Below are 26,836 nucleotides of genomic sequence, written 5' to 3'. Positions count from 1 at the left end.
GCAAACCTCTATCTCCAAAACTATTTACATTATGATTTATAACAGTATCAAAATTACAGTGATGAGGTAGCAATGAAAATAATTTTGAAGTTGGGGATCAACACAACCTGAGGAACTGTGAGAGAGACACAGCATTAGGAAAGTTGAGAACCACTGCTTTAGAATCTGCCCTGCAAAACAACTTACTCTATCTACTTCAGCAAAGCAGAAGCCATAGGAGCTATGGGGGTCCAAATGTGGGCTCCTTCAGAGGCTGTGTAACCTGGGGCAGTGGCCTTTCTCTCTGAGCATCCACCTGGTGTACAGGTAGGCCCTTGGCTCTGATATAAGGCACAATGGCCACATGCAGGAGATATACCCAACTCCCATCTTCATCCCTGAGGACACTGCCCGGTATCTACAAAGCCACTGGCCCTAGTTTGGTCCATAGTTTGGAACCATGTCTCCATGGAGGCCCCTCAGGAAGTGGTATGGATGTCAAAATACTTTGATAAGTCAACCTAGCCTTATAGAATAACTAGAGACACAGGTAAAGGCCAGATAGGAGACTCGGCATTCAACAAAACAGGAGTTATTTTCTGAAGTCTTTCAACCTAGACCATGGAACAAGGAAATAGATATTTACGGAAAAACACTCCAACTGAACAAAAAGAATGGAGAAGAGAGAGGTGTGACCAGGAGTAGAAAGTGGGCTAGGAAACAAGCCACCAATGGTAAAGGACAAGCCAGGCAAGTCCTTGGGGAAAAGGCTGCTGGTCCACTCAAGCCTGTATTTTAACCAAGCTCACACCCTCACAAGCTAACCTAAAACAAAACTGGCTCATGCATGGAAGAGCCCTGAAGTTTCCAGGCTCTTGGCATTGCCTGAGCCACAAGAATCCAGTCAAGCTCCCAAATCCCAAATGGTAGAACTGAGAGCCTTCTAATTCAGCTCACAGGAGGCTCCTGTGAAATCAATCCTAGCCATGTGTGGGAAAGACAGATAGCTCCCACAGAGCTGTGAACGTGCTATAAACATAGGCACCAGAGGACTGTGGTGCCTTCTGCTTGTCAGCCCGTCAATAAACCACTTTGCCAACAACAAAGCTCAGGTGAAAAATGAAAGGCCAGCATTGATTCTGTTGTACGGCAATCTTATTTACAAACAGAAGCCAGATAATCTTGTATTTAAATGGCACAAGTCCCATCACTCACAATCAGAGAAGCGACAGTGATAATTTATAAACTTTTACATTACAGTTCAATCCCTTCTCTAACAGGGAAAGGTCTGAAGTTCCTGAAGAAGGAGTAAATATGAAAACATTAACAAAGGCAGGAAGTGATGAATTGATGCTTGGGCCCAAACAAGTCTCTAGTGAGCACATCTGTCTTTACAAGAAACAAAATAAGTCAAGGGCCATCTGCATCAAGAGCAAAGAAGAGCTTTCTGCTCTTCAGTTACACAGGGGATCCTAATTTCTCCCCATCAGCCTCAGGTATGAAAAGCAACACAAACTCAAGTCTCCTTGACATACCACTTGGCTGATCCATGCAGATTAAGCCTCGGGTTCTAAGCCATACATTTTCTGAAGCATTATTTGACCTTCAAGGCCAATAGATGAGCCGAGCCACCTACTCAGAAAGATGAAGGCAACTGTGGCCAGCTGGTTTCCCGATGCCCTGAGGACTAAGACTCTCCCTTAGCTGGCATGGCACAGGTCATGGCCTTCTTTGCATGGCTCCTAGAGAAAATCTTGGGATTTTCTCCCTCTCCCTCCTCTGTCAACAAAACTCCTTGTCCTCCTACAGACTCTCTTTTAGCCATACTTAATCCTGGGAACCTGTATTTGCAGCTTCCACACACAGTAAGGAAACATCTGAGCCCCAGGCCACAGTGTGGTCCTCCAGGCATGCCTCATGCCTTGCTCAAGGCTCCTCCTCAAGTACAGAACACAATGCCAGGTACAAAGAAGGTGTTTAGGAAAGGTATTCTGGGCCAAAACAAACCAAAAACATTCCACAGGGCATTTGAGGTCTGGTTTGCCTACTTCAGCCACTGCTATACAAGTTATCCAGCTGCTGTCCCCATTCTTAAGTCATCAGCTAATGAGATGCATCCTAGGTACTGTGCAGGTTTCAATACACACATAAACACTGTTTACATAAAACCAAGCTGTCATGGGGCTTTTCCGTGAACCTCAGAGCCCCTAACCCTAACTTCCACATGGAGATCAGCAATGTCCCCATCATGATGCCCAGGTACTCAGGACTATAAAAGCTAGAGCCTCCCCATGGATCAGACACAGTGGGAGTGACACATTTATACAGAACCATGCCACCAGAGCTAGAAGGGCTGTGGGCTGCTCACAGGCCTAGAAGGTACAGTCAAGGGATAGTGCCTGGACCTGATGCCCTTTAAGGAATATATGCCCAGTAGTTTGCCAAGGACTCTAGAACCAGTGCCCACAGTGTTGCTAAAGGCTAGAGAATACAAGCAGAAGCAATGGGGAGATCAGAGCATGGGAATCAAACTCCCTACATACCAAGTACTGGAATACTTGGCAGGACACAATGACTGTTCCCAGAACCAGGAGCACGTATGACCTATCTCATGCCTATGACCCTGAGGTGATTATGTGTTGCTCCAGACAGAAAAAGGCTGCCTACTTTTTCAGGTAGATAGCTTCAACTGAGAAGCTAGCTAGTAGAGTGTAGCCCAGTGGCCTCCCCAGTGGGCTGCAGCATGTTGTCTGAAGCCTCCCGAGCCTCCCGAGCCTCCTGAGCTGCAGGCTCACCTGAATGCCATCCAGAAGCTTGCTCATGCACCAGTAGGTGTCAGCCTCGATGTTGCAAAGCACCTCTGCAGGCACACTGGAGACATCGACCTTGTCCAAGTCCTCCTGGTCTGTGCAGAATCAAATATGGAAGATACAAAAAGCAATCAACCATGGGAAGTAAACAAACAGGGAACGCTGCCATGTGCATGCATGCCAGCCTCCCTCCACCACGTTTTGAACATGCTAAACAAATGGCTCATGAGACCCACACCTCATCACTTAATGGTTCTCAACTTTAAACCTAATTAGTTGCAGATAATTAATATTCTGAATTCTTTCAGATTAATTAGCATAATTAATATATTGTAAATTATTACTTCTCAGACAGCTCATATTCTAGAAAGAGAAAACCTACCATACATTGTTAAGCCCTAACAGAACTGAAAGTTTCTCAATCAGAATTTTTAAAACTCTGCTTCTAATAAGTTTACATATTCATTTGGTAGTAATTCCTCTGGAATACGGTTTCTGAGGTAGAGCTTCCCAAACTGTTCCGGGTAAACATTTCTGTGCTACTATCTACTACCCCAGAAGGCAGACGAACAGATGAGCTTCAGGAGGACAGTGGTATTCAACATAATTTCCTTTTGAAAGTAGAAAACCCAGATGCCTAATTGAAATAGTTCATCAGATATTGAGCAGACTCATCTTGGACCCTGAGAAGGACGATTACCCAGGAAAATGCTCAGAAACAGTTTACAAATTGACCGCCCATTTTAACAGTTTCTTATTTTCATTTTATTTGCAAACACATGTGCATCTTTATAAAGAAAATGTTCTTTAAGAAGAAAACACTTTAGCCTACATCCATTTTGAAAGTCTAGGCAAAGCCCAGCAATGCTAACAATTATCAAGAGCTTATCATTTTCCCATCACCCCGCACCCCATGTCTCAGACACGCCCACTCAGGCAACCTGCCACAACTCTATTCCCACTGTCAGGGTCTCTAACAGCCTATGGCATGCAGAAAAACAACAGCACAGCAGAGGTAAACAGCCTAGAATTCAGGAAGCCCACAAGGGACCTGAGACCTGGACCAGGCCTCTGTCCATCCTGAGCCATCACATCAGACCACCTTCCTAACTGCTCCCCACAAGGCCCACCAGCTTCCTAACCATCCTCAGTGATGACTTCCTCTCCAGCACCTGCAAGCCTCCTGGTACACATAAGGATGAGCACACTGCCTTTCTGGTTTTTTGTATAAACAGAGACCAGGAAGGTGTTGGGAAAGAGTTGTCACATCTAAGTCCCTAGGTAGAAGCTGACAGGCAGGCTCTGTGTGCTGACCTACAGAGCTGGTGACAGTCCTACACACCACCAGCAGGACCCAGCCCTTTGGCACTAGCTCATACCTCACCTACAGTGATATTGGATCTGTAAGAAACGGTGTTAGGGCCCCAGCTCTCTCTGTGGCACTGCTTAGGTCTGGGGTTTTCTTTTTGAAATGTGACATAGTTTATACCATGAAATCTACTCTTTAAATGAGTAAAAGCAGGACCTACATACTGCGAAAACACCTATATACTGCAAGCATGTGTGCAAGTCTGTGGAAAGAGCTTGTGAGATCACCACCATAAACTCCAAGGCATTTTCCTTACTCCAGTAAGAATCCCTGTATCCTTTAGGAGTCACTCGCTTCTTGCCCTCTTCCCAATTCCTGGCAGCATCCACCAACTCCTGTCTGCATCTGTGCCTATTCTGGATGCCTTGTAGGGAGGAGCCCACTCCTTGTGGCCTTCAGGGTGGGTGTGTGCTGAAGACTGAGCAGGATTTGTTTTCTATAAGCTGGCAAACAGTGGATTGTCTAGATTATGGGGTGAAGGACACAGCAGGTGCTGGACTGATACCTTTTATGGGAGCTATCACTACAGACCAAGCCCTGAGCAGAGAGCTAGATAAGATGGACAATAACACACACACACACACACACACACACACACACACACACACACACACACACCAAGAGGGCTAATTCACTAAAGGAAAACATATGTTCAGGGGCCAGAACAGCCAGGTGGCAGAAAACCAGAACCAGGGTCAGTGACTACTGAGAAGACCCAGCTGTCACTCATGTCACATGGAACCCAAAGAATTCACAGCCCTAAGAGACACAACTGGTCATCAACTTTCCCCCTTCCCTTGAATACAGGTCCGACTGACAAGCATGACTGTGGTACCTCATCTAACCCTCCTAAGTTGTCTTGGGACAGTCATACACTCCTGCAGCTTTGTCCCCTACTGCCTGCAAGGAAACAAGAATCCTCTCCTCACAGTCAATCCTCAGAGGCCCACTCCTGGAAAATGTCTAATGTCGGAAAGCCAGCATTTGATCTGAGTACACCCTTTAGTCAAGACACTGTTCAGTGACGATGTGAGAAAGGTGTTCTCTCCCTGTTCCCTTGGGCTGCAGTGGCAGAAATTATCACCTCTCTCAGGTGATAGATGCAATAGAGAGAACACCACAGCCTGCCTCACAGCCAGTTCAGCCCAGTGTCTTTCTACTGACTGAAGTGGGAAGCTCAACAATACACATTATCTCCTTGTACAAAGCTCAAGTCCAAGTGGATAAAGGACCTTCACATAAAACCAGATACACTGAAACTAATAGAAGAGAAGGTGGGGAAGAACCTCGAATACTTGGGCACAGGGGAAAAGTTCCTGAACAGAACACCAATGGCTTTTGCTCCAAGATCAAGAATTGACAAATGGGACCTCATAAAATTGTAAAACTTCTGTAAGGCAAAGGACACTGTCAATAGGACAAAACGGCAACCAACAAATTGAGAAAAGAGCTTTACATCCAACAGAGGGCTAATATCCAATATATACAAAGAACTCAAGAAATTAGACTCTAGACAACTAAATAAGCCTATTTAAAAATGGAGTATAGACCTAAACAAATAATTCTCAACTGAGAAAACTCAAATGGCCAAGAAGCACCTAAAGAAATGTTCAACATCCTTAGTCATCAGAAAAATGCAAATCAAAACAACCCTGAGATACCACCTCATACCAGTCAGAATGGCTAAGATCAAAAACTCAGGTGATAGTAGATGCTGGTGAGGATGTGGAGAAAGAAGAACATTCCTTCATTGTTGGTGGGATTGCAAGCTGGTACAACCACTCTGGAAATCAGTCTGGTGGTTCCTCAGAAAATTGGACATAGCATTACCTGAGGACCCAGCTATACCACTCCTGGGCATATACTCAGAAGATGCTCCAACATATAACAAGAACATATACTCCATTATGTTCATAGCAGCCTTATTTATAATAGTCAGAAGCTGGAAAGAACCCAGATGTCCTTCAACAGAGGAATGGATACAGAAAATGTGGTACATTTACACAATGGAGTATTACTCAGCTATTAAATACAATAAATTCATGAAATTCTTAGGCAAATGGATAGAACTAGAAATATCATCCTGAGTGAGGTAACCCAATCACAAAAGAACACACATGGTATGTGTTCACTGATAATTGGATATTAGCCCAAAAGCTTGCAATACCCAAGATACAACTCACAGACCACATGAAGCTCATGAAGAAGGAGGACCAAAGTGTGGGTGCTTCAGTCCTTCTTAGAAGGAGTAAGAAAATACTCATGGGAGCAAATATGGAGACAACATGTGGGACAGAAACTGAAGGAGGGGCTGTCTGGAAACTGCTCCACCTGGGTATCCATCCCATGTGCAGTCACCAAAGGTAGATGCTGATGTGGATGCCAGAAAGTGCATGCTGACAGAAGCCTGATATAGCTGTCTCCTTAGAGGTCTGCCAGAGCTGACATATACAGAGGCAGATGCTCACAGCTAACCATTGAACTGATCATGGGGTTCCCAATGAAGGAGTTAGAGAGAAGACTGAAAGAGCTGAAAGAGTTTGCTGCCCCATGGAAAAAGCAACAATACCAACCAACCAGAGCTCCCAGGATCTAAACCAGCAGTCTGGGAGCACATAGGGAGGGAACCATGGCTCCAGCTCTATATGTAGGGGACCAGGATCTAAACCAGCAGTCTGGGAGCACATAGGGAGGGTACCATGGCTCCAGCTCTATATGTAGGGGACCAGGATCTAAACCAGCAACCTGGGAGTACATACGGAGGGACCCATGGCTCCAGCTCTATATGTAGGGGAGGATGGCCTTGTTGGGCATAGGTGGGAAAGGCAGTCCTTGGTCCCATGAAGGCTGGATGCCTCAAAGTAGGGGAATGAGGGCAGGGAGGTAGAAGTGGGTGGATGAGGGTACATCCTCATAGAAGCAGGAGGAGGAGGGATGAGATAGGGGGGTTCTGGGTGGAGGGAAATGGGAAAAGGGGATAACATCTGAAATGTAAATAAAATATCCAATAAAAAAAAAGAATGCATATGTGGGTGTGAACTGTCTCCTCCTGCTCCCTGGGAAAAACTCTTCAGCAGAATTAATTCCCATCCTGTGAGACTAGTAGCAAGTCTCAGTTTATTTTCCAGTCTCAGGGCATTGAATCAACAAGCACATTCAGAGGACATCTTCTGAGATGTTTTCCATTGACAAACCCTTTTTCAAGGACCTTCCAAGCACAGAAACATTTCCTCAGGCATAATCAAAAGTAAACACCAAGAAGGGCCCTCTCGGACTTCTGGTTCACAGAAGCAGCCGGGCTAGCACAACCTGGACCTGCATAAAACCGGCACTGTGTGGGGCAGGCAGAAGCCTCAATATTTCTTAGTCTGTTTAGCCAGCCTATTATTTTATTCAAGGAAATGTCAGCAGCCTATTTTGGTTGTCATTTCTCACAGCAAGTCATTTGTTACTCTTCAGTGTAACGATGTAATGGCATTTAACTCCAAGAAGCCCTCTGCCAATTTGTCTTCTAAACGCCATGAGGATCATGCTTGCCCTCACTGTTAGAATGGAATAAATACCCTAGCCCTTACAGCAGCCGCATACACTGTGGCTAGGCAAGGATGGAGACCTAGGGCCTTCTCTGCAGAAGGGTCGGGGTGGAATGGAGAGTCTCATAGAGAGCAGGAGAGACGATGCTACTGGAGCCATTTCAACAGCTTATCTTTCTCCAGGGCTGCTAAGGACAGCATGACTGGAACATATGCAGGCCCCTGTGGTCAGAACCAAGTGAAGAATGGTACTGAGTTCAATGGACAGGGCCAGAGGTATAAGGAGGGGACAGCACTGGGGGAAGCCCTAACCAAAGTCTGCACTGATGTGAGTGTAGACAGAAAGCCGCAGGGGACGGACAGGAGGTAGGTGTAAAGTGGTGGGTGGACAGATAGAAGAAACAATCTAAGTGACTTAGACAGGAGGCAGGCACAGGTATTTAATTGTTATTCTGAAATATAAAAAGGCTATGTTAGGGAAACAAAGAATGAACATTTCTGCCCATCTTCCTACACTCAGAATCAAAGAAGAACAGGAGGTGAGACAGGCTCAAAATGGAGAACAGAGTAGTGATGAGGGCTGCCTGCCTAGGACATCTGCCACCTGCTAACCACTGAGTCTTTGTTCTGTTTGCATCCACTCACCCCACTTAGTGGAAGAGCGTCTACTAGAGCACAGCGGTGGCCTACGGAGCAGTGATGCGCTCAGGACAAGGTCTAGGAAGGTTCAGGGCCTGATATGAATCCTGGGCACTCCCTCCACATGTCTCCTGCCTCTCTGATACACTGTAGCCTCTGGCAGGGGCACAGAATGGAGGAGCTCCTGTAAGAGCTAACTGAACAAGCTTATACAGCTACAACTTTAGAAAGTAGGACTTAGTGGGTAGAAACTGTCGGTAAAACATTCAGCACATGGGCTGTCACTCAAGCAAAGGACTGAACTGATGCTGTGATATCACTCCAAGTTAAGGGCTCCTGGGTGAGGAGGCCTCCAGGGATGATGTCAGGATTTGAAATGGCAGAGGTACCTGAGCACTGGAATTTTACCTTGTAATATGAGGCAGTGAGTGGAGCTGGGATCTCTTTCATATCAATTCACATAACACAGGGTGGTGACTGGAAGGGAGGAAAATGACTCCAGTTTATATGTCTCTCCTCCTGCCAAAGGATCCTTCAACACTGGTACAGATGTCTAGTATACCAGGCTGTAGACTAAAGAGCCAGCACCTGGCAGAGAGCAAGCTCCTGGTGGTAGGAAGGAGGGAGAGGCTGTTGTCATGACGACACTAATCACCTATGCTGCACAAACCCTGCAATAAACCTCTTCACATAATTAGGAGCTTAACTGGTAATCAAAAATATTCTGTTCTTTATAAGCAAGCTGGAATTGCTCTATGGATCTAATCTTCACATTTCCCAACTTGGGAGTTTTAAATTTGAAATCCTGACACTTCGGTGATGGAGATTGTACCACTTAATTACGCAGATTTGGGTTCTGTTGTGGAGAAAGGGTCCTGCTTTGGTGAGGGTAGCACCACAACTCCAGACTATAAATTCACAAAACTCTGGTTCAGCAAAAACAACTAACACAGTGATCAAATTGGTTTTGCAGTGGGAATGTTTAATTCTAATATAAATAATGTTCAATTCAGGTTATAGAAGAAACCACGGTCACCGTTCCCTCTCTTGTCCACAGCTGAAAACTTCAGCCACCACCTGCGGGGCCATAGCACAAAGTTACAATTGGAGGGATGGGTGTAAACAGACAAGAACACAAGATAAGGGTGAGGTGGGTGAACCAGCGCATATCCCAGACCAGGGAGCAGCCCAGTGGCCTGGAAGAGAGTCCCCGGCTGATGAGAATTGAAGGCCCCTCCCACAGCAACACAGTTCAATGCTTACCCCCCAACCCCCACGCTCCATGCCCTACAGAACCCTGATCAACCTCACAGAACACACAAGCAGGAAAGCAAGACTCAAGATGCGGGTGGACCTGTGATGCAGGATGCTGGTGGGGATGTAAGCACAGAAAGAAAAGTACTTCCTGGGCCTTTGATGACACTTTTTGTTCTTTTAAAACATAGCACTCTTACTGTACCTGGACTCTTGGCTTCACAACAGCACTGTGAGTATGTATTTTTGTTCATGGAAAAACTACTCGATGAAGGCATAACTGTCTTGCAAGCTTGAAGCACTAACAAGAAACTGGATAGGAAGGGAGAGGGTAAGACAAGAGCATCTTTAATGTCTTAAAAAGAAAACTGCTCCTTCGCTGCCCTCTGGACTTGGTGGTTTTTGGCTGCTCGTTGTAGGGATGTCTGCCAATTTAAAAAAAAAAAAAAACAGAAGAAAGCAAATGAGACAGAAATGGAAGTGTAGGGGTGTCTGGCTGGTGTAGATGCCTGGCCATGCTAAGCTCATGGTGGTAAGAAGGAAGGTGATGTTGGGACAGGTGAGACTCATAGAGCCTGGACACTGGATCTGGGCTGACCCATGTAAATCCCTATCATCACAGAGATACTGAAAGTTGAGAGCCAACCCAAACTGAGGTGGCCATAGGACAGGACAGAGAAAGATTCAGAGACCCTGAGGTAGGCAAGGGCCATTGGACAATGCCCCCAGCAGCACAAATGAGTATGGTCCACGATAGTCAGCAATTGCACAGGGGAGCAGGTCAATTCCACAGTCAGAGTCCCCACCACAAAGGACAGGACGTAGCTTGCAGAGGCCCCACACAGCACGTGCCACAAGCCCTATCTCCCATCTATGCCTTTCTGGCACTGACCCTCCACACAGAAGAGGACATCAAAGCCTGTGTCTCTAGCACCTACAGCAGTACGTAGCACAGAGCAGATGCTCATTAAATACATGACAAGGGAATAAACAGACTTCCTTCAAAGAGCTTGTGGTCTAGGAGGAATGACTAATTACAAACATAATGAGAAAAACCACTCCTTGAGGAATGAGGAGCAGGCGCCAGCCCAGTTTCTCGGCTACAGAAAACATTCAGGCTATTACTGAACTCACGGCAGTGCATCAGAACTCTCGTTTGAGTGTGCCAATGACAGCAAGACAACACTACAGTAAAAAGGAATTCACTCAAATTGAAGGAAGCAAGCATTCTTCCCAGCATCCCCCCTTAACTCTCCCTCACCACCTCCTCAATAAGACTCAGTTCTCTCAGAAGATGGTGAACAATTTGGCTATTTTGAAAGCCTCAAAAAGCTACAGTTGTTAAAAAGCTAAGTTTGTCTTTGAAAAGTATAGGCACAGTTTCTCAGGAAAGCAGGGTGTTCATATGTCCCTAGGGGATCCTAACTGTCTCAGAGAGGAGGGTTCCAACCCTAACTCTGCTCTTCCTGACAGCAGGACAGCAGGAAATCCCCAGACCTTATGGGTCATTAAGCCACAAGATGTACAGCTGAGAACAGGCTCAGCACCCTGGCACCTCACAGGATGCCTGCCTGAATGTGGTATTAGGAGATTTGGGTTTCTTGTTATTCGTTAATGAGGAAAGGTGTCTTGGACTTTCAGCTAAGACCTTCTTTCTGATGCTGTATTCCAATTAGGAGACTGCTCAGACACCCTCCTCTCAGCAATAAGAATCTATGGAAAACAAACTTTCTAAGGACACAAACTGATCATAAATCAGTCCACTAAACTGACTTACCTCTGTCTAATTAAGGCAAAAGCAGGTCTTCGTATCAACCTGCAAAACAGCCCTGGTTCAGATTGTGAATAAAGCAGCAGAGAGAATAAAGGAAATAAATAAATAAAGCAGAGAAAGAAGACCAGCAACCCAGGCTGCTCATCCTGAATCCTTGCTCAGTACCCAGGCTGCTCATCCTGAATCCTTGCTGTTAGCCCCACAAAGACAGTTCATTCACCTCACACCAGTGACAATCCAGTGCAGGCTCTGGGGAAGCTATGCAGCTTAACCACACCCCCCACCCCCCAAACCCTAACCCCCACCCCCCACCCCCACGGGCAGGTCAGGAAGGCAGCTGGAAAAACAGGGCTACTGTTTTATGTAAAAACTCTTAAGTGCTTGTAAGAGGGAAAGTCCAACAAATTTATTACAGGCCAACGGCTCATCACAATAATCTACAAAGAGTTATTTCTCAGTAAGAAATACATGGCAGTAAGCCACCTGAGAATAAAGAAAACACCTTCAAACAGCTTTGTAGAAAAGAAGCCAGCTAGAGCCATGAAGTAAAACCAACAGATCCTTAAGACATACTGCTCCCCCACACTGGGAAGTTCACTTCAGTTAGAATGGTGCCTGCCCAATCCAAGGACTAAGAGGTAGACTTTTAGCACCCACAGGCCAACTTCAAACATAGTTCTCAGCATTACGATGTTCAAGAAGCCTTTGTGGGGAGGGGCTAACAAAATCCACTGAGATCTTCAGGAGGAGAGTCTCAGAGCACAGGCTGGCAAAAAGAGTCAAAGGTCCATCCACCATGATGGAGAAATCAAGGCAGCAGAAGCCTGAAGCAGCTGACCACAGGGCATCCTCAGAAAGAGAGCAGTGAATGCACGCCGGTGCTCAACTCCCTTTCTGCAGGCTTCCTTGCCCAGAGAATGATGTCAGCCTCAGTGGGCAGGTCTTCCTGCCTCAATTAACATAAATGAGGTAACACTCTCACTCCCAGGTGATTCTAGAGTCTGTTGAATTGACAATTAACACTGACCATCACAAACACTAACATACAAGAGTCTGCAGGGAAGGTCCAAGTTCTCCGTGGAGTAAAATGACCAGGTACTTTTTTAAAAAAAATCAGCACAGAAGAAAATGCTACCTAAAGGGAAATCTGACCACTGCAGAAGCTGCTGCAGTCTTCCAGGACGCTGATCCAGTTGCTCAGCCACACCCTTTCTTTTGGAGGTAGACATCAAATCCCATATCGCACTACGTATTTTATTTTCTGTGTATGTAGGAATACCTGCATGCCTATATGCTCTGAATGAGTGTTTGGTACCCTCAGAGGCCAGAGAGTGTTGGACCTCCTGGACTGGAGCTACAACTGGTTTTGAGCTACCATGTGGGTGCTGGCAACCAAACCCAAGTTCTCTGCTGTAACAACAAATGCTTTAAACCACTGAACCATCTCTCTGGTTTACATCCTACTATTATAAGGAATGTAGCACAAGGCATCTTTTCTACACAAAGATGCCAGGATTACCTAAAGCAATCACGGCAACCACCTCAACTTCGGGTGGAAGGTAGAAGAGCAGACCATGCTGGGACTCCCAACCCACACTGGATAGAGGTAAGCTCAGGCTGCCAGTAGGGACTGAGACTGGCTACCTTGAAGACCGCTCCTCAATGGGGCCCTTTTCCTTTGCTCCTTTTCATTGGTAGGTGAAACAACAACATTAATAAGGCAGGGTCTACATGTCTGTATTTTTCACTGCCAGAGGCTCTCCCTGGCTGGTTCCTATAGACATCTGCATCTGGCTCTCTTTTCACAGCAAGCATTGGTCTAGCTCAGCACCTCAAAGGGCTCAGGGACGCTGCATCAACACACAAATGAGAAGCTGTCCCATTATCTTTCTCTGCAAAGTAACCCATCACAGTCTACAGTCATGATACAACCTAACATGCAACCTCTACAAATCACCTCTGTCAGTTAGAAGGACACTGGTGGCCACTTATGGTGGTGCACACCTGAAATCCCAGTACTTGAGGCTAGGGTAGGTGGATCAACACCTTGAGAACATCCTGGCCTACAGAGTGAATTCCAGTCTGGCTTAGGCTATATGGAGAGGCATTATTTTTTTTTTAAAGGGGGATGGGGAAGGAGATGGAGATAGAGAAGAATTAATGGCATTTATCCTACCTCCCGACTCTAAGGACTCACACTGAGTCCTTAGCACTTGGCCCTGGAAGGCCTCCTGACACATGTCAAAACCTGATGCCTCAATTTTCTGGGGTGAGCACAAGGCCACTAAGAGAAGACCTATGAGAAATGTGGTCTCTATCAACCAAATTACATAGAGAAGTTTTCTTCTACCTCATGTTTGTATTAAATGCATAAAATGCAGAATTTGGGGTGTGAGCCTAGAAAGCCTCAAGCCACAGAGAAATTAGGATATATTACTGAGACAGGAGCCTGGCTCCTAAGATCTGTGCTTGTTCCAGGTGTCTATCAACTCTAAGGATGGGTCAATCAATGTGGTGTGATTGATAAAGAAACCTGAGTGTAGAGGCAGACAGACAGACCTCGTCATCTAAGCTGCAGAGGTTCTGGTGGGTGAGCGTGAGAAGGAGCCTCAGTGTCAATCCACAGCCAGAACTCACAGTGAATGGAGGACACAATTTTAAAAAGAACTTGGAAACATCCTTGACATTCATTTGTCATGTTCCATGACATTTTCAGTGGATTTTCAAAACCTAGATTGTCATAAATTAGTATAATGAATATCTATGTTTATTCAAAAGCAGTTAAGAAATTAGGATCAACACTAAAACTACGTGAGATTAAAAAAGGTTAACTATCAGAATGAATGCAAGTTATCTAAAAACCAAGGGCAAAGGCCTGAACACCCTTGACCCCAACCTCCAAATCTAAGGGCTCCTGGCCCTGAGACTTCAAAGTACCATGCAGCAATCAAAATATTCAACTCCAGAGCACCTTGGTCTTTGAGTTTCATGTATAGGGTGTTCTACCTGAAATATCTGTGGGAAAACTGCAAACCCTAAATACTAACATCTAGACCTCTGGCCCCAGCGTTTCAGATAGGTAACATAGGTACCCATATTTTCTAGCAGAATTTTATGAAAGATTCTTTGTGACAGGAAGCCTGGCCAAAGGCTTTCGTTTCTCATCTTTAAGAAAATTCATTCTCTTAAAAGTTGACTGGGAATCTTGTTCTGTACTTTGTTCAGGTGGTGTTGACAAGCTAGACGGCCTAGACCTGTCCACTGTATGTCCATTTGAGGGTCTTTGAGTCAAGCATCAAAAAGATACAAAGGATAACACAATTTCTAAATTGGGTCCAACACCGTGACTCACACTAAGGTTTGACAGCAGTACACATCATGTTGGTGCCAGGTTTCAAACAGACTCAGAGGCTCCTCTGTTGGAGGCAGGAAAAGGAACTCCGTAATTGGAGGGACAGCTTGGACTTGTGGCCTTGCCTTGATTCATCATTAGTGGGCAGTCCCTCTGTGAGATTCTCCATCCTCCAAGGGCCTGAGAAAAAACAAGCCTGAGTCTTTGACACAATCCCCCACTACCAAGGAATCAGAACCATATTTTGGGCAGAAGTCAACAGGAGCCTGCTGATAAAAATGGAGGCAGCTTTCAGGGATACCCAGAGAGGGAATGCTGGAAAGGCCAAATGAAACAGGTCAGCTCAATGGGCTAAGGAGTCAGACAGCATCAAAGAGAAACAGATACATAAGCTAAAGGATAGAGCCTTCCAGAAAAGCAGTGCAGGCTGACACTCAAAGGGATAATGAATACAAACTATGTCAAAGAAAAAAAAAATCTGCTACCAAAAATGAACTGGTTGTACCAGACTGCTGGGAAAAGGGTACCAGACTCCTTCCTGGTTCATTGGTTGCTCTGAGCAAAGGACTGTGAGTAAAGCAGCTGGACAGACTACCCCTACACCAGCACCAGCCATTCTAAACACACAAGGAACACCTCTGAGCAACTACACAGCAACTGCAGCTGTTTGCTGCTGAAGCACAGCCAAACGTTTCACCAGCTTACACCATACTCCCTGTCTGTTAGGGAATCCAACTTCTTTTCTCTATATATACACATGCTGTTGAGGAGCTAGAATGTGCTTTTAGTTGTAAGCATTCATATCTCCTACTTTGTATCATCATCATCATCTATATCTCAAGCAATTTTTAAGACATGTATTTTCCCCACCAACCTAAGAAGTTATTCGTAAAGACAATCACACTGGTATGAAAGCCAGGGCAATGAGGACCAGCAACAAGGCTTCTGGATGCAAATTTGGGGTAAGCCAAAATTAATAAACCACTTCAATGATAAATCAAAAACTGTAATTAGTATTTTAATTTTTTTATACATAATGGACCACGTAACACTAGACTGAATATTATATTACCACCACATAATTACACCACAACATGCTATACAGCCCATCCTCAACACTGTTATTAGACTCATAAAATATGCTTCCAGAATGAGAAAAAATAGCTGTCAAGAACTGCATCTTATTATTCAACTATTAAACTTTCTTAATCATCAATCAGTTTAATTGCTCCTGACATGGGTTATAAATAACAATTTGTGGTTCAATAAAATACCACCAGGGATAACCCCTTCACTCCCAAGCTGATCAAATTTTCTTCTTGGATATTCAGGGATGATTTTATCTGGAATTCAGTCATTTCCATTTCACCTACTTTTAGTATTTCGAACCATTTTTGCTAATTTATACACAATCTGTTATGCTATAGCTGTATAAATTACACAGCATTATCTCCCATTAGACCCTAGCATGCAGACAACCCAGTTCACTGTAGCTCTCATGAGACTGAATGAAGACATTAGTGCTTAACAGTGTTCAGAGCTGGTGACTGTCCACCCTCCAGTTCAGTCAGTAGGATCCTTAGTTCCAGCTTGCCACGCATAGATGGAGCTGCATCAAACATGGGCAACCAAGAGTGGTCCTTTCCAAGGACCATATTGGAGGGACAAAAGACAAACACACCAAGCCTTGGAACTAAAGGCAGGGCTCTACTTCTGACCATGACCTCATGCTCCATCTGCCATAACCTATATGTATGAGCCAGTGCTCACCTCCCTCTGCCCTGCTACCACAGAGCTCCAACAACCCACAGAGGGGTCTTACTAGACACCACTCAATGCACCACACAGCCCTTCCTGTCCTCTGTGAGAATGCACACTGCTAGAATTACAGAAGTGGGATGAGGGGTGGGCTGCAAGACTTGGGAGTTATGTCCAATGGAGTCACAGACATCAGAAAGATGGGAATAAGAACCACACACCCAGGTAAGCAACAGGAAGCAGAATGAATGGAAGGAGGCTCAAAGCAGACTACTGTCAGAGATGACAGACCCTACTCTGCTTGAAGAAGGGGGCTGATGTCCACCCTACTTGAAGGACAGAGGAGACAGAGGCTTCTGGAAGTAGATTTTCAGGTAACTTAAGTCTGGAGCAACAAGAAAGCATTCAGCTTAAACTGCATCTCATCACCTCAGCTCCCTGAATGCCTCATGTGCTCCTGTTGGTAGCCAGGCACTCACATTGGCCCATAATGCTCTCCACTAGGAGTTACAGAGGCCTGTCTAGAGAGTGTGGAGTTGCTGTTCCCCCTATCCCCCTTCCAGTCACTAGCTTGATACCCTGGAGGCACTACCAGCTTACCCTTATACTCCAAGCCTTCTTGTGCACTGCATGCCCTGCCCTCCTTCATATGACCTTCCTTAACTCCGTGCCTCACTCCCCACCTTTCCTCCACTCGTCTGCAATGCTTCCCCACAGGCACACAGATCTCTCACATGAACCTTGCCCTGCACCACAGTTCTTAGCGGTGCCCCCAATCATCAAGGTCCTCACAGGCTCTACAGGAACCTAGAACCTAGCACAGTGTCCTGCCCATCATAGGCACATGAAGACACGAGGCAGAACACAGACATAATGGGGAAGCCATGCAGCACTTACTCAGGGTGTTACATTTGCAAATGTCCCTGTCACACAAGGTATTAGAGGTATTTATTCCTGGTGATATGGATGAGACTAAGGAATGGAGACAAGCAATATAGGGTCCATATTCAAAGTCCTCAGGCTTCAGCCAGAAAAAGGAAGTCAAGTGGGAAGAGGCAGTCAGGCTGATACAGTGGTTCTGCAGGCAAGGAAGCTCAGGAGCCCACAGAGGGGAGGAAAGGGGACAGGGCACTAGTGGGGTCTGCTGTGGCCATGGCTCTTGGTATAGAGTGGGGAACCTGTGCCCTCTGACCTGAATATCCTTTAATTAATGCAACAGACAAGACTGGAGCAACAACCAAGAAAAACTTCCAGGGGCCACCAAAGTGCTCACACTGCTAGTGTTACATGTCTCCATCTGGACCCACAGCGAGAAGCGAGGGAGTCACGCTCCCCTACTCCAAGGTGAAGGCACTCAGCAAGGCACTGGCCTGTGAGGTGCAGAGTGAGACAGAGCTGAGGAGTCCAACAAGAACGCCTTCGCCCCTCGACCGCCAGGTCAACTGGACTCAGCCAGCATGAGCTTGCAGATCTCCCCATGTGGAGAGTACAAACTCAATGCAGGAGCTTCCACGGCCCAGCTCAGCAGGCTTCTCTACCCAGCTTCCTAACTTAGAAACTGTAAGGCAGCACCTGCTCCTCTTCGGGTTTCTGAAGGAGACACACAAGCAATGGTCCACTTACCAAAGCCTGACACAAGTCAGCATCTGGCAAATGTGAAGAAGGTATCAACTGGTTTCTGAGAACTCCCACCGAATCCCAGTCTAAGTGAGTAAAAGTAATGCTGACAGCAGACTTCCAATGGGAAGCCTGACACTGCAAACAAGGAAGAACATCCTTAAACACTGACAGAAGAAACTGGCTACATAATCCTACACCTACTGAAAATGTATTTTAAACATAGCCTTTTTTTTTTCCAAACATGCACTATGATAAAATTCAAGAGGGTTGGGGAATGCTTGGGTGGCCTAAACTCACCATGCTGACCTGGCTAGCCTGGATCACACTGTGTACACCATGCTAGCCTCAAACTCAGAGCTCTGCCTGATTCCACCTCCGAAGTTCTGGGTTAAAGCATGTGCCACCACATCCAGAGTAAATTCCTGAAGTAGACAGACAGACAGACAGACAGACAGACAGACAGTATAAAGGAGGTCAGCAGGGCCTGAGAGCCAACTGAAAGGGCTCTCAAAGACTGCAATGAAAGAATCACCAGTAAATCAAAAAAATAAATAAATAAAAATGTAATACTGGACTATAACCAAAATCGTAAAATACCCTGTAATCCCTATTAAGACAAATAACTAGGGATTAGACACACATGTGAGAGACAGACAGACCTCCCGTGCAGAAACCCAAACACTAATATAGACCCTTTGAGAGGCAGAGAACAGCATCAATTCCCTTAAATGAAGGCTGGTCAATGACTACAATCCAAAGACAGGATGTGAACCGAGAGCACAGGTGCACCCCGGAAACAACTGGAAAGCAATTGTCCCAAGCCTGGGATCACCATCAGCATCAACAGTACTGAGGCCATGGTGACAGTATGCAGCCTTGATCCCACATATTAAAATCATGCTTATTTCTCTATTCTCTTCCCAGAAGCCCATTACCCCAGAAATAAGAAAAACACCACAGAAAACCGAATCCAGAATGATGTACAAAGGTCTAGCAAACAGCATGGCCAAGTCCACTGTGTGGGGACAGGTCCTGGGCAAGGGCTGAAAAGGAACAAGTGGAAATCCATTTGTGGAAGGATGGGGGTGTGGACAGCATTACAAGATGTCTCTGGGAAAAAATCGATACTCCTGCTTACTGTGCCCAGCCCAGAAAGCAGAGGCAGGCTGTGGTCAAACCAGAACCAGTGTCATTGGTGTCCAATGACATGGTACCAGGGAAGCCAGAGCCAGAGACATGGAAGTAGTCCAAATGTAGAAGATGGAAGAGCATAGAACATAGGCCCAGGACCTGAACCCGAGGTGTAAGGCAAAGTCTTTGCTGTCTATGCATCTAGGTGGATGCAGCAATCGGAGAAGAGAGCACAGGCCTATCCCCTGACATCAGGGTATGTGACCTATGTCTTTAGGTGCTGGCCGAGGAGCCAGGTGATATAGAGAGGGGTACTCAGGTGGCAAGTTGGACTATAAAAGTAACAAACACTAGGTCTTATCCTTGCACCCCTGCGCAAATGTGGTGAGAAGGCCCAGGTGTCCAGAAAACCACAAGTGCGGTGTGTGGCTTAGCTTCTGAAGTTCACAAACCACCTACAAAGAACTAATGGGCATCTACACACATGGCACAGTGAAACCATTAGCATGCCAGAGCAGAGAACAGAGAAGGTGAAAAGGAAGCCCAGAGAAAACAAACGCCAGGCAGTAGAAGACATGTCAGTAGCAAAACAAGGAGTCAGAGATGACAGCAAGCAAGGGGTCCATAGACGTTGCCAGGAGAGCTCACTGGCCTGGAGCCAGAAGGGAAGAGCTTTCAAAGACAAGTGGACATACCACAGAGGAACACAGTGACTGCTGGGCAAATGGTCACAAGTGGCCTCAGAAAGAGCTGACTCAGAGAACACACGGAGTTCTGCCTGGCCTGTGCAGATGCCCCTGCCTTGGCCACGTGGCTCATCTTGTTCTCAGCCATAATGAACGGCCTCCTCTGGCTGACTCCTACCTTTACCATAACTGCTCCAAGATGTGATGCCAAGGCGCAAAAGAAGTGAGTAGACCTGTCTGTCCTGCACCTGTGGCACAGACAGTGTGTGCTTTCACAGCATAACCAGGACTGGGGACAGAAACAAAAGCCACTGCCTGCACAGGAAAGCTGTGCACTTGAGCCTTCTGCTTCAAACTTCATTTGTTATAAATCAGGTTTATGAATTTTGTATGGATGTGAAGGAAAAAAGCCATCCGTCACTGCTGAGATGCTTGTCCACTTCCTGCCTCACTGTAGCTGGACAGCGGGCATGAGGACTTGTCCCTAATGGCGCATTATCACCACATCAAACTCCAAGGCATAGAAGGCAGTGGCGCCCAACCTGGAATGAAAGACAGCCTTGTCAATGTAGACTTCCAATCTGTCCTTCAGCACCACTGGACTGGCCATATATTTTCAATACTTAGTGCCCTAGGCAAAAGCGCACAACCTTCATTACTCTTTGGAAATACATAATACATGAATCCTGCATCCAGTTGCAAAGGCCCAATGTTAGACTGCATAGCCCAGCCTCAGTAATGCACCGGTATGGAAACTGTTCTTCCAAAGTGATTCTGTATTTTATTGGCAAACTGGTACATTATTGTTGTAATAATGATTTAAATATAAATACCATCAGAGCTATAACCATAATGCACATAACTTTATTTCAAAGACTTCCCAGCACTCACATCTCAGTCATTAACCTCCTCGAGCAGAGAAGCTGCTGGCACTGTCTGTGTTCTGCAGATGCTAAGTCCACACAGAGACAAAGGGCAGACAGATGAGGGCTGGGAAGCTACTGGCGGCTTTTCCCCACAAACACACACAGATGCAGGCACATATGGGTGCAGATGCAGCCCCCGCCCCATGCCTCTTAGGGCAATGTCACGTCTGTATCTTACAGGGAACACAAGGCAGAAACACTTGCAAAAAGTTTCTCTAACGAGGAGCAATGCAAAGTCTGTCTGCAAACTGGAACAAAGGCAGAGCAGGCAGGGGTGGGCTCCAGTGCTCCTGCGATTCCCTAGGCTTTACACACATGAGCACATGGAAGGCACAAGGACAGTAAAGGTCCACTCCTCTCCTTCCTTCTCCTCCCTTTCAGCAGCACGGTCCCCCACTTACCACTCATCTCCTCTCAGGAAGGTCCAAGGCAACTACACTGATCCACACGCTGCCACCGCCCTTCTCTATGGTCCTCAGATGTCACCTTACCCAAACTAGAAACGATGACCGGCCAGCATTGAGACTGTTGGCAACTAGCTCTGACCTTGGGCAGGAAAAGAAAAGTCAAGAAGCCACAAGCCTCCAGCTGGCTGCCTGGACAGTAGACACAAAGACGCAGAAGGACGGTGGCCAGATCAACGGCTTCCATGTTTGCTTGATAGAAAAGTAATACTATAAGGTCAGGACACACAGCACATCTAAGCCTAAGCTTGGTCTTCCAAAAGTCATACCTCTCTCAGGAACGCCCACCCTCCTCACCCCTTGTGGCATGTCTGTGGAACCACCTCCTTAACCTCCTTCTCTTCCCTATCGCCTTTCTCATTATCTTCTTTCCCTCCTGCTTTTCCATCCACTGCTCAGACCATCAACAAATCCTCTGGCCCCAGCTCAATCTAAGCAGACATCACCACCTTCCTCAGCAACCCCTAACTTCAAACCACCATCATGGGTTGCCCACCTAGACTAGCACAACGGCCGAACTAGTCTCCTGAGTCTGGCTAGCTTCTCCTTAAACCTAGTCTCAGCACATTTCCAATGTCCTACTATTGCCTTCTCTGCCCATGGATCTGTATCTCCTGCCCAGGCCTCCAGCCACAGGGCCAGAGCTCCAGCCACAGGGGCAGAGCTCCCCCTCACCACTGTGAGGTCTGGGCCTCCTCCAGCTCCGTGCAGGCTTCTCTATGGTGAAGTACATGGTTTGCTTACACTTCCAGAACCCACTTATGGAGAAGCACAGACTAGCTCTGGATCAATGGGACCACATATCACCACCTTCCTCACCCCGTAACCCCTTCTTCTCACTCAGTCACCTTCTCTCTATCTTGTAATACATTTTAACACAATATGTTTTTAAATACGTTGAATGCCACCAGAAGAATAAAAGTTTCTTGAGTCAGGCAGGTTTCTAAGTTTGCTGACACATACTTTTATGTGTCAGTGTAGCATGGCCACAAGAGGGAAGTGACACAAAATGGAGAAACACACTGCCCACATGTGTCTCAGGCTCTGAACTATGCCACTTTTTTCTTCTTAAAAGGTTGTGACTTCCTCCTCCTGGGCCAAAGACCACTGTGCCTGCATCAACCGAGTCCCAAGCTAATGAGAGCTGAAGCCAACACTACAGAACAAAAGACACCAGCTCCCATGATGAGCTAGAGGGACCATGCTCTGCTGAGGAGGGGACCCTGTCCCATGGAGGCCCAGCCCATGGGACAACCAAAGGGTGTGGGTCTCGCACACAGAGCTTCAGTCACATGCTAAAGTATGTCTTTACTGGAGCGTACCCAGGAGTTTATGAAGCAACTGCTGCTCTTTGCTAACAAAGCCTGCTTTGGGGCAGAACTAGCAAGAGGAGAAATGAGTGAGGTCCACATCCTGTCAGTTCAACAGCTGAAGGGACACCCTGGACTGGTTGAGCAGCAGTGACTTCATGTCTCTTGTTCACCTAAACGGTTCCACTTGATGGCATGCAGGTGGTTTTGTCCTCAGTGTGCTCTGTCAATCTCTCCTGTTCATCTCTATCGCTCCAGCCCTCTGTCCTTGCGGACCTCCAAAGGCATGTTTCCTAGACAACACAACACTGCTCAGAACACCTCATTTATGCAAGTGTACAAAGAGCATCCTTCTCTCAGTCACAGCTGGCATTAAAAGGCACGTTTATCAGGTGAGAGCAGGAGTCTAAAAGCCCTGGCAGTTTTTCTGCATCTCTCTGGAGAAGAAAGAGCTCAACAAATAGGTACCCCAAATGAGCCACACAATGGAAGGGGCAGCAGACTCTCCCAAAAGGACAGCCAAGCTGTAAGCAGATAGACACAGAGAGGGTAGGTGACCTCATTTCCTGCACACCACCCGGAGCAAGGAAGGGAACAATCATACCAGCCAGGGCCAGAGCTCCCATTCAAAGAAAGCCAGAAATGTTCAACAGACAGACAGACAGACAGGAAATGGGCAGACAATGGCTTTCACACACTGCATATGCAGGCCTACACCTCTCTGTCCTATCTACAGATACTCAAGTCTCTTCGTTGCATAAAATCTAAGGACAATTCAAAACCATTTATAGCAGATAGAAAAGCCCAGGTGGAAAAGTTTACTTTTAAGATAACAGTGTGCCCCCGGTGCTGGTGGCTCAGCACTGGCAGACCTGAGGTGGGAGGAGGACCAAGAGTCCAAGGACGGCTTTAACTGAGTAGGAAATTCTAGGTCAGCCCAAGCTGCCTTATGAGACTTTGTCTCAAAAAAGAAAAAAAAAGTACATTTAAAGTTAAAAGGTTCTTAAATGAATCTAATCATTATGAAATAAAATTGCTATGTAGAAAATAATAAGCACATAAAACATAATCAACATTATTAGTCACCAAACAATACAAATTAAAACTACAATTAAATGGCACTTTGTATCCACTAGGATGACTAAAAAGAAAAAAAAAAAAAATAGTGACCAGAACTGACAAGAATGTGGTTAAATAAGAGTATCGTGTTACCAACTAGACTGTAAAATGGCACAAGGGTTTGGTTAGCCCAGAGGTCCCACATGACCAGCCATTCCACTCAAGAAATGAAATCACATCAGTATAAAACATCATAGGTGAAACCGCCCCAGTGCCCACCTACTGAGGACTGGCTGGTGAGTCCTCATCACAGAAGAACTCCTGTTATAGAAAGGATGCTGGCATGTGCTGCTGCCCAGACATGGGTCCAGAAGCGTAGATGCACAAAAGCAGCCAATCAGAAAAGGTCACACAGTGAATGACTAAACATGTGTCAAATCCACAAAAAGAAGTGATGAGAGATGAGCAGTGGCCAGAGCCTGGGAAGAACGCACAGATGGAGCATGGTGTCCCTGTGGGAGGTAAAGCAGGCCAGTGTCGATGGCCGAAGGCTGATAAGACAAGTCCCTGAAAGTCTTTTCAGTCACCATCCCTAGTGTTCCAGCCTGGCCACCTAGCAATGCTCTGTCCTTCACAGCGAAAAAACCAGCTTTCTGCCTGCCTCAGACATGGCCACACTGCAACGCTGGACCATGTGGAGAGGAAGCTGAGAGCTGCCTTCTGACCCCGCTAAGCATACTCCAGCCAGCGCAGCACCTCACAGCTTCCGATGGGAGGTGAGGTTCATTAATTACAGGGAGATGGATGCCACAGAGAGGCTGGGAGCAGCAGCCAGAGCGAAGCATGTGGTCCCCTCCTAATTACATTAATTGCAATTAACTCTGTCCTCCTTCACAATTCTCCCACTCTGACACCTGCCCAGACCTCTGGCTTCAGTTCACTGCCATCATGCTGCCAGTGGCCCTCAGGCCCATTTTCATGGAGTCCCTGAAGTGGAGAGCTTCTGCCTTGCAGCCCTGGGTATGTGCACCTTGGCATGCCTTCTCTAGATTCACCAGTGACCCAACACCTAGGCTGCAGAGTAAATTAGTATCTCTCATCCTCAGCCTGAAATAAAGTCACTGATGACAGACAGACACTTCATTTTTTCCTCATAATTCATTCACCCTAAAGGAAAAGTTTCATAAGTAATTAAATTGATTTTCCTTCCTATGTGGGACACAGATCTATTAGGAACAGTAAAGTAATGGAAAGTCTGTTTTTCCATGAGAATCCCTTTGGGAGACTGGCAATCTTCGTGTTCCAGCGAGAAGCACGTCCTGGGATGCAGTGGAGGGAGCCTCAGCGGACGGGGAGCCAAGCGCACATCATCTCTCTTCCTAATTGACATGTGCTGTATACATTACATTCAGGAGGGGTTCCCAGACACTTTCTGGATCTAGAAAGGCTCTTAAATATTAATGCAGTTTGAATTCTTCTTGAATACTGTTCAATGCTTATTACTGGAGCAAAATTGCAGACAACTGACATCACTGGCATCGCTAAGCAACCGTGAAAGCATGGCCAAACTAGCCACTTCTAATTACCCACAAGAGACTCACAGAGACTTCCCTGAAGTAACAGATGGCCATGGCTAAGGTTGGGACTTTGGAAGTGAAGAAGGAGTTTCATAAGGCCAAGCTGTTCACTCATAGACAGACACATTCTTCCCACCCATCACTCTGAGTGAGAAAGTACTCAAAATGAAAACAAAAGACAGCTCCACTACTGGTGCCTGAAGGTGACCAGCACAGAAGGACATCTTGTCTGATGTCCTAAACCAAGAAAAGAATGAAAGAACCGTGAGAGACATTTTCTCAACAGGAGAAAGTTTGGAATCTGCCATGTTCCTGAACTTCGCCGGCATCAATTTCCCGACTGTGACAGGGGATTGACTTTAAAGATTAGAGAGAATGTACGTAAGATGTAGGGTGCAGTGTGTGCAGGCCACAGCAGGAAGGTACAGCTGTGGTGCATGGTGGTTGCCAGACCTTCATCTTCTTCCTAAAGTGGGCAGGGCATGGGCTTGCATCCAGGATTTATATACTCATTGTCCTAAGGTTTATTTCAGCTTACAGGTTACAGTCCATTATGTATGGAAAACGCCCACAGACCAATCTGATGGAGGCAATTCCTGAACTGAGTTTCCCTCTTCCCAGCTATGCCTACAATTATGTCAAGTTAACAAAAACTAACCAGGGTACTCCTTTACCACTGAACCTATTTTCTTTTTTTTTTTTTTAAGACTATATATATATATATATATATATATATATATATGTATATGTATATATGAATGAGAGTACACTGTAGCTGTCTTCGGATAATAGAGGAAGGCATCAGATCCCATTATAAATGGTTATAAGCTATCATGTGGTTGCTGGGAATTGAACTCAGGACCTCTGGAAGAGCAGTTAGTGCTCTTAACCACTGAGCCATCTCTCCAGCCCATGAACCTATTTTCAAATCTGAAAATCAGCTGGCAATCTGCATAGCCTGTACATGTTCCAGACCTAAAATGTTACAAGCCCATTTGGGACGACTGCTCCTACCCCATCACCTGAGCCAATCACTCTGGAGTGTAAGGCTGCCTGAGCGATCATCTCCCTGGAATTCAGGACAGTGAGCCAGGCCCTCTGCCACTCACTGTCCATGGCCCTCCATATTCATGAGATCCACATTTATGGATTCTAAAAATCACAGCTTAAGATTTCTGTCTGTACAGAACAGGCACAGCCATTTTCTTGTCCTTATTCCCTGATCAATGCAGGAAAACAACTGTTTACAGCACATTAACATGCATGGTGTGATGAGTCATCTAGAGACTGTTGAAAGTCTACAGGAGGAGGTGAAGGCTGCATGCAAATACTACGCATGCATATATGGATGTGAGCATCTGCAGACTGCACTGTCCACAGGGGCCCAGGAGCCAATCTCCATAGATGCAGAGGGATTGCAATTGCTCAGCAACCATCCTGACTAAACCTGAACCATCTCAGAATTGCAAATCCTGATGGCACATTCCAAATTCACTGTGGACAGACCCCACCTGCATAAGGCTCCTCACATACTTGGCTGCTGAGATGGAGTCATGACTCCAAATGAATAGGGTTCTGTTTCTTATATGTCCATC

The 26,836-nt window shown here is 46.1% G+C and overlaps 1 protein-coding gene across 2 annotated transcripts in view; it reads right to left on the bottom strand.

The window, feature by feature from the left end:
• Window positions 1–26,836, bottom strand: part of Tbc1d22a (TBC1 domain family member 22A) — a 286,436-nt gene that overhangs the window by 144,070 nt on the left and 115,530 nt on the right. For both annotated transcript variants that reach the window (XM_034517002.2, XM_076911843.1), the window contains exon 9: window positions 2,775–2,884. In XM_034517002.2, coding sequence (XP_034372893.1) covers window positions 2,775–2,884 — 110 coding nt within the window. The remainder of the gene's footprint in view (window positions 1–2,774; window positions 2,885–26,836) is intronic.

The sequence above is a fragment of the Arvicanthis niloticus genome, chromosome 13, assembly GCF_011762505.2.
Source record: "Arvicanthis niloticus isolate mArvNil1 chromosome 13, mArvNil1.pat.X, whole genome shotgun sequence".
Lineage (NCBI taxonomy): Eukaryota > Metazoa > Chordata > Mammalia > Rodentia > Muridae > Arvicanthis > Arvicanthis niloticus.
Note: the sequence above shows the minus strand (reverse complement) of the source record. Positions and strands in the feature narration are given on the sequence as shown.